We start from the raw sequence: 9,294 nt of genomic DNA, 5'->3' as shown, positions 1-9,294 counted from the left end.
CAAAGAACCATTCAGTCAAAGGTTCTTTAAAGAACCATCTCTTTCTTACCTTTTTATAATCTGAAGAACCTTCTTTCGCCCCAAAGAACCTTTTGTGAAACAGAAAGTTTCTTCAGATGTTAAAGGTTCTTTATGGAACCATTTAGACAAAAAGGTTCTTCTATGGCATCGTGAAGCACCTTTATTTTTAAGAGTGTAGGGATACATTCTAATCTGCAGCGGCACTATATAGGCTCCGTGGGTGTCCAGAATAAGACCTTAACAAGCTGTCATCTTTCACTGAGAGGTGTGATAACAGCAAGTGCATTGTGCTTTGCTTTTGTGTTGAAAAAATTGTGGGCAGTGCAAGACGGGCTCTGAGAGGCGGCACCTGGTTGATGGATACAACCGTGTAGGTTGAGGGATAAGTGTTATTTACTGTTGCAGCTAATTGCTTTTGTCATAGTATGAGCGTGCGATCTGTGTGAGCCTGAACTGAGAAAAGGAGGAATAGAGATGTTTCACATTTAAGTCCTCTTCTACTTAAAACTGATCATAGATCTACACCTAATTCTGCAAATGAGCTGGCTGTAATCAACAATTTAACTGTATGTTCTACTATTTGAGTGTGTTGTTTATCCAGTGATCATTTTGCCTGTTCATAAACGGTAGGATTTATTTTGTGACACACACAGAGAGGCAAATGTTTCATTCTTCACGGTTCAATTCTGCTAGCGTACTATCAGTTTATTAGCTGAACCGAATCAAACTGCATTGCTATTCCAAAGAATTTGACCTCTGTCTGCTATATCTTCGTAACTGAGAGCTGAAATGAATCACAAATTACAAATCTGACAAATGACTGATTACCATGTGAATTTTGTGGTGCCAATGACACAAAGGGGTACTACAAAAGAGCTATTAGGAAATATTCTACATGGAAATGTTCATCAGGCCCCACTTAGATGGTTCTCATGAAACACTTTTTGGTCCAAGAGATTCCTGCACATTAAGGTTGTAGGCCTTGAGCCTTTCGGGTCATTTGACAGACAAAACTTAAGGGTAAACTGACAGACAAAATGAAAGAGTTAAGGATACGCTCACAGATGTGGTCAAAGTCACTCATCTTGCTTTAGTCAATATATGGCTATGAGAACTCATGCAGTCATAATGATGATCAAGGTCAACATCCAGTCTCCCCTGTCTATACGCCTTGTAGTTTAACTCATTTGACTGTATCCATAGATCCATAGATCCATAGATCTTCCTGTGCTTTAGATGCAGCAAAGGATGTGTACAGATAGCATATGGCCGTGTGCCTCAGAGACACAGGCCATCTTCTATGCCTCCTCTGAGCCCTGGTGAGGAAGAGGATTTGTTATGCTCTGTGACCTCACAAGGTGACATTGCTAGGCCAAAGTCAGCAGTCAGTGCAGCCACTGAGGCATGACAGGAAATCAACAGTCTGTGTACGTTGACCTGACATATAGTGAGCCTTTCTGAACATGGTGCATATGAGTAGCAATTTTCCCCAGGTGTTACCTAGTGGAAGTCCCAGTAGTGCACACATGCATTTATCTGCTTTTACATCCAACTTTCCCCTGCGGTAAAATCTATCTTAAAGGGATAGTTAACCTCAATGTAACTTTTGTCATCATTTACTCATCCATTCTTAAAAATAATGGTTCCACAAGGGGGTTTTCACAACGATGCCCTAGAAGCCCCCCCCCCCCCCCCCCCCCAAGAACCTTTCAGAACCTTTTTCCACTGTAAAGAACCCTTCGTGGAATGAAAATATTCTTCGTGAAACCATAGATGCCAATAAATAACCTTTTTTTTTTTTAAATGTTAATTTTAAACCTGTATGACTGACTGACTTCTGTAGAACACAAAATAATATAATTTGAAAAAGTACACTTTTTGTCCATACAAAGAGCATCAAAGGGGTTCCGTGTTGCTTTGCGCTATCACTGTATGGACAAAAATATCAAAATATCTTCTTTTGTGTTTCAGGGATGAAAGAAAGTCATTTGGAATGACTTGAGGGTGAGCATATGATGACAAAATGTGTATTTTTGGTTGAACCCAAAAAAGCTGATAGTCCTAGATGGTTTCTAGCTGGTCTAAGCTGGTCATTCGCTGGTCCAAGTTGGTCATGAGCAGCAGCAAGAATATATAAAACAAGCAAATATGTGTTCCTACTATAGATTTATGTGTTCAAACCGGTTTTTAGAACATGTCCGTCTTAGACCAACAAGAAACCACACTGTAAAAAATGCTACAGTAAAAACCTGTTAAATTGTTAATGGTAAATTCCCCTACTATATACGGTGAAAAACTGTATTGGATGTTACATGTATTGGACATAAATTTTACGGTAGTATACCGTTTTTGGAAATGAAAAATACTGTATAATTTACAGTGAATAACCGTAAATTGACATTCCCAGAATTCCCTGCGTTACGTTTCAAATTTGATGTTTTTTTGTTGAAATAACTATGTTTCTTCTTAGTTTTTTCTTATCGGTTTTGTATATTAGGGTTGTGTGTTACACCTAATGTTGTTAAATGAGTGTTTATTGCATTATTTCAGTTTCATGTGTGTTACCATATACATGTTATTATTTAAAAGCTGCTTGTGATGGGCTTTGGTTCATCATGTGACTTTCTCACCACCACCTGCATTTGGTGGTTATCAGTGTATTACAAAGGCACAAAACAGATTTCAGTACTTCCAGTAGGTTGGTATATTAACATTATATCAGTTAATGAAATTACGGTATTTAACTGTAAAACCGTAAAACCTAAAACGTTGCTACCGTATTTTTTACGGTAAAATTCCGGCAACCATAGCTGCCGGATTTTTACCATAAATTTTACGGATTTTTTTTTACAGTGCAGTTAACTAGTTCTGTCTTATTACTACACATCCTACTATAAGAAATAGCATTGTGTTTGGACTATCTGGCAAAGTAGACCCTGTTTAACATCTTTACGCATCAGTTTTAGTATTGTGCGCCGCTGTCGCTGTCCGTGGTTCTGAATGCGGAGCCGCTAAACCACCATGAGAGCAGCAGGCCTAAGATGCGTTTCCGTAACAACCGACAGGAACACGTGTGCACATGCTGAGATGGACCCTCTAATGCAAATGGGGGACCGCTAAACGTCATCGGGTGGATGAAAGAGAGCATGAGAGTCGTCTTACCTTCCAAGCAACATGTCCTCCACAGTCCCGAATGGGTCATCACCTCTTCGTTCTTCTTGCTGGTCTCGTTCTCGTTGTTGCTTTTGACCTTACACACGCCGCGCGAGTACAGCCAGTAGTCCGTGCCCACCGCGATGGTCATGAGACTGAAGGCGGCGAACGCGCCCACCGTGGTCAATAACATCTGAACTCCGCGGTCAAACACACCCATGTTTCCGCATTCCATGAAAGGGGGACCCCCTTTCCTCTTTATGTATAGGAAATAAATATTTGAAAATTTACGGTACCAAACCAAATTTAAAAAATGGGATATATTTGAGCGAAAGGAGGGGGAAGGGGGAGGATGCGGTAGGAACCTTATGGTTGCGTTTGGGTGAGAACCGATTAAGGAAGAAATAGATGAGCCTTTCTGGCTTTTTCGTTTGTTTTCGGAGTGGAACGGTACGCTTTCCGCACTGTTCCAACAAAGAGCAATTTTACCGTCCTAAATCGTTTGTCCTTGTCTTTTTTTCTAAAAGAGGTAAGATATGCAGCAGCTAGTGCTACAGCTTAAACTTACACGAGCATTCACGCTGCAAAGCCACTAATTAAACATAATAATTAATTGCCGAGGCCTTTAATAACGGCCTGAGCATGTCATTCAAACGCCACAGCAATTAAGCCAATGTTGAACGATACTCGGTTTTAATTATGACAATTTAGGCGCTTAGATTTGATGTGTTAGCAATTGAGGATAAATACTGGTTAAGGAAGAATGTGGGATTCAGACTGGCTTTGATGGAATAATGGAAGGCTTTGCTTCGGATCGTAATATATATCTAAACAATTCGATGTGTTACAACAACTGTTGACCTACGTAGCTGCTTTACAAACACGCTGTCCTCTCTTAATATGGCTAAGAAAATCCTAGTCTATTCTAATCAAGAGGGAAAGACGCAGAGAGAGAGAGAAACAGAAAGGACAGGAGAAGCTCTATTGAAGTGCAGGAGCAGAAAAAAATATAGGATAGATGGATGGATGGCCAGGATAGTCCAGTTCAAAACCAACAAAAAGAATGTCCGGGTGAATCTAAATCTGCTGCTGCCGCTCTCGCATCAGTTTGACAAATCAAGTCAACGATGGAATGAGAAAAATAATCGAGAATGAAACATAAATGAGCAAAATGGAATAATAAAATAAAGCACTACTATATATCCTTTTTCCTAAAATTCTGATCCCCAGTTTCCATATGTATCTTCTAGCTCTATGAAGGTCTCTTCCGAAAATGGCAATCTGCTGTTGAATATGGTGCCGTCGAAGATCCGGTTGGAGCAGGGAGCATCCAGCAGAACGAGCCGACCATTACTAGTCATAGAGCCGGCTAGAAGAGACCGAGAAGGCGGAGGCGCCGGAACTGCTGTATTCTACCCCCGCCACTGATGCTCGCTTATCCAAATCCGTGTTGGCTTTCTCGCACCCAGAACCGTCCCGCTTGCAGAGCCCTTGCGCCATGTAAAAGACAAAAAGACCTGAGAATGAGGAACGTGGTGTGCTGGGAAAGGAGGACACGGGTCTGCTTCTGTCCCCTTTGCTTGTGTGCTAGTGAAGATTTGGGAGAGGGATGTAGGCAGGCGTGCTGTGGCTCAGAGAGAGAGAGAGAGGGAGAGAGAGAGAGAGAGAGAGAGAGAGAGAGAAGGGATGTGCGGCGACAGAAAAAGGTGCAGTTAAAACTCTTATTTGAACGGAGTAAAAAACATGGATATGAACTCACGTTCTCGAACGAATATATCGATGCATGCTTTCATGCTGACTAAAGGTGCTGGGTTGTTTCAGACTACGTTATGTGGAGTATGTAATCAAGTTTTTTATTTTTTTTTTTACAAAAATCAAGTTCTTTTCATTATAATAGGCCACGTTACAGTTTAAGTTACAGGAAATCTACACACGATCACGTTGCTAATCGTCAACTATCATAAAGTTGACGTTTTAAAAACGCATTTTTGTATTTGTAAATAATATTTAATAAATTAAATAAATAGATTAATTCATGTTAAAAAATAAACAATGATAGGACCTCTCTTTTGTATGATAGCCTACTAGTCTTAAAAGCGTACTGTTGCTATGGTTACCACCTCGCAAGTTCTGTTCGAGAGCTTCAGAGCACTCTTTTAGCATATTGCATTTTAACGTATTTGCCCTTTTAATGCAGTTCACACAATTATTATTATAAGCCTTTTCTTTCTTTCATTCTTTCTTTCTTTCTTTCTGATGCAATCTCCTCCTGCACCTCTAGCAATATATTTGTATTGGCTTATTTGCTATTCATGTTGATGTATGCTCTTAATATGTCCTTATTCATTGTCCTATTGTCCACTTCATAAAGCATACATGTCTCTCCTGTCATCAGTTAAATGGCTAAATTAATTATCTGATGAAAATAATATACAATAGCTTAGTCTAATAAAAACAAAAGTGAGAAAAGGGCCTATTCCCTAATATGCACCTACTCCAGTTCAAAGGTGTACAAAACCGCATAAAACAGCACGTTACCGTCCTAGAGCCTCCTTTAGAGCCCTTTTAAGTTTCATGCATACAGCAACCGACTCTACCGCCCCCTTCTCCTGACCAAAGGACATGCTTAAAATTCTAGTCTGGTACAGTGCTGGACCACTCCGGATTCAAAGCGCAGACGACAGATGAGGAGAGCACACTGACAGATACAGAGAGGAAGGGGACGGGAATGTATAGGGTAGATTTACTGAAGCATGGAATTGGTGATTTCAGATTTGCAGAGAAAAAAATATAGCATATAGGACATTTATTTGTGTTCACAATAATAATAATAAAAACCTGCATATTAATGCATCCAAAGCTATGATTATCAATGGGGGCAGAAGGATGGGTGTAAATGGGTAAAACTATAAAGTAGATCATACAGTAGACACTAACTTATGCCAACACCATTAATTAATAGTGATTAATGTAGCAACAGATTAATGTAGGGGGCAAACATGCTAGAGGTGGGGTTAGAGCATGAGAAAGTGGTGCAGACTGGCTGGTCTCCATCATTAGTCTCTGTATGTTTGCTGACTCTGTTCCTGCACACTAATCCAGCCTCTATTAGCTGTGCCATGATCACTGGAATGAACAACGAGCAAACAGGAGTTCTGGCTTTGGCCGCTGAGCCTGAGTATGTGATATATTGTGAACCAGTAGGGCATCGTGTGTTTTTTGAGTTGGCTTTGGGCCTCACTGGCACATGGAAAACTCTGGAATTCATTCCCTATGATTGAGGTCTGTGTTCACGGTACAAACTTCCCACGTGGACCTTTAATGTCAGCTAAACATTAGCCTGCAAAATACCAGCTCTAATTAACTGCTTGTTAAAACACCCCTTGAGCACTGGCTTAAGCAATGCTTAAAGTGAATTGTGCTCTGCAGAACAGAGAAAGAGAGAGAGCAAGAATGAGTCGTGGAAACGCAAAGGATAAGATAGCTCTTTGAACTACCTCCTTTTTTGTGGTTTCATTAATTGGATGTGATTATGTGGAGCCACTTGGTAAAACTCGCCTCAGGGCACACTCTGTCTTAGGGGTAGACACTATTTCCCTCTGCTGAAGGTCCCATAGATAATTGTAACACTGGTTTGAATAAACCTTGCCTTTGTGTTGTCATGTGCATTTGGTCTAACACAGGAGTCTATGTCTAGTTTTTTTTTAGGTCTGAATAAATCACTCAGGAACTAGTGCCTGCATAATGACACACCCTTCATTTTATGTATGCAACATGGATTATTCAGTTTTTAAAAATGCAGGTTTTGGTTGTTTAAAATGACAGTTTAGTAGCCTACATGAACCTTACACATTCACACTTGGATTTTTGCTAAAATATTTAGAAAATTAGATTTTTGAATAATGATGTCTGGACTTCAAGTCCTTATTGTAAAATGTGAAAGGAACAGTTCAACTAAAAATAAAAATTCCGTCAACATAAACCTGTGTCACGTTATTTCTTCTGTGGATCACAAAAGACCATTTTTGTTTATATTTGCGTTTGTTTGTATTTATTTTTGTTTTTCGTGAAAGCCAGTGGGGTTCTATGCTTTTTCAAAATATGTACTTCTGTGTTTGTGGAAGAAATACATTTAAGTACAGGTTGGAGATGCTGTGAGGGTGGGTAAATGATGGCAGAATTGTGTGTGTGTTTTTTAAAGGGAATTAAACTATCCCTTTAAATTACACAAATATGTTTAAAATACACATTTACTTTTCATGATTATTTCCATTTTCCAAAAACTGTTTTTATTGTCTTTTATTATATCTAATTTGCTTGACTAGAGTTTCCCTGTGTTATGCATGGCTTTTGCTGCTATTGTGTGCTCTACTGCTCTATTAAGTAGCATTTATCTGGAACTTGGCAACAATTAGCAAATTACTAATGTGAAACTCTAGTGCACAGCCTGAAACCACCAAACATTCAACTATTCTTTGGCAGTACTTTAAGTGCATGGCTCCATCAACAGGCTGTGTTTGGTGTCTATAGCTTGTTGCCTTACACATTGACACCAGCTACTGAGGGTGCAGCAGGTGTGTATCTCTGACAGCAATGCCCTGAAGCAGTTCTTTACATATTTGAGATATAATGCTTTATTCAGTTCCTTTTCTAAATAAATGAATTCAAATCATATGCTACAAAAGGCATTATGGAAAAATCACTTTTCTTGTCATTGGAATCCTGAGGATTGTAAGGTGGTGATACACTGCTCTGGATGAGGAAGATATTGTATTGCCTGAGGGGAGACACTGACATACAACATAGTATATGACTGCATTTGACAGCCTCACACTTCTGAATTACCATCTGCCTTTACCAATTCTGCTCCTATTTTGGTGCTTGTACCCAGACACACACATACACATTGGATAGGCGGATCTATATGCCTGTCTAGATTTGGTTCAACCCAAACATTTAATAGAAAAATCCTTGCCATTTGTTTTTCAGAATAAAAAAGTCCAGTTGCATGATGTAATCTCCTTCCCTCTCTCTCTTCCATATTCTCTCGATTCAACCCCTCTTTCCTGCTCCCTGTTACCTTGTGTGTGAATCTCCATCCTGATCTCAGGCTAGGGAGAACAGAGCTGAGGGAGAATCAATATGTTTTCAATTTGCAGCAGCGACTTGCTCCCTCGCATTCTAATGACAGCTTCTGCTCTTTCTAAGTCTCTCGGCAAGAGAACGAGGGAGAGAGACGCCACACTGCCACCACCGTTCACAGCATCTCTGAAACATCCAGCGGCTGGAGTAGGTTTCGATTGTCATAGCTTCATGCTGAATATGAGGTCATAACTGCATTATGTAATTAATACCAAAATGCAAGACTTTTGTAGAGCATAACACACTTCCCTTTTCATCCATCCATCCATCCATATACCCACCCACCTATCTATCTATCTATCTATCTATCTATCTATCTATCTATCTATCTATCTATCTATCTATCTATCTATCTATCTATCTATCTATCTATCTATCTATCTATCTATCTGTCCGTCCATCCATCCGTCCGTCCGTGTCTACCACTCAGCATACCTTAGCAAACACCTAGCAACCACACAGAACAGCATAGCAACAACATAGTAACCACTCAAAATACCTTAACAACCATCTCGCGGTGTCCTTTTTCAACCACTCAGAATAGCATAGCAACATTTAATATATCTTAGTTAGAATATCTTAACACCTAAAAACGCCCTAGCAACCACCCAAGATCCCTAGCATAAATCTAGAAACCACCCAGTACACCTTAGCACTTGATGCTAAATTTTGTATGGGCAACCACTATTTACATTATCTTCTGAAAATTAAAAAAGAAAAACTATTTTAAGACTCTCTTCTTTAAGACTAGATCAAGTTCTTTTTTGCTCCCAAATTTATCTAAGAAATCCATACTGTCTACTGTTGATTCTTTGAAACAGTATGGAAATAAAGCAACAAGCCAGCCCAATAAGGAATAAAGTTACTTGTGGTGCTGCCATGTAATGTGGTCTGTATGAATGAGAGAGAGAGAGAGAGAGAGAGAGAGAGAGAGAGAGAGAGAAGTGAAGAAAAAAAAGACAAAAAACAGGTATAAAA

General features: G+C 39.6%; 1 protein-coding gene across 1 annotated transcript in view; it reads right to left on the bottom strand.

Annotated features, from left to right (window-relative positions):
* The window catches only part of cacng2a (calcium channel, voltage-dependent, gamma subunit 2a), an 83,360-nt gene extending 78,606 nt beyond the window's left edge, over nucleotides 1-4,754 (bottom strand). Inside the window, exon 1 of the mRNA XM_016245784.1 lies at nucleotides 3,184-4,754. Coding sequence (XP_016101270.1) covers nucleotides 3,184-3,409 — 226 coding nt within the window. The 5' untranslated portion in view covers nucleotides 3,410-4,754. The remainder of the gene's footprint in view (nucleotides 1-3,183) is intronic.
* Between the last annotated feature and the right edge of the window lie 4,540 nt (nucleotides 4,755-9,294).

Source organism: Sinocyclocheilus grahami, unplaced genomic scaffold (genome assembly GCF_001515645.1).
Source record: "Sinocyclocheilus grahami isolate Dianchi unplaced genomic scaffold, SAMN03320097.WGS_v1.1 scaffold768.1, whole genome shotgun sequence".
NCBI lineage: Eukaryota > Metazoa > Chordata > Actinopteri > Cypriniformes > Cyprinidae > Sinocyclocheilus > Sinocyclocheilus grahami.
This window is presented reverse-complemented; position numbering and strand designations above follow the sequence as displayed.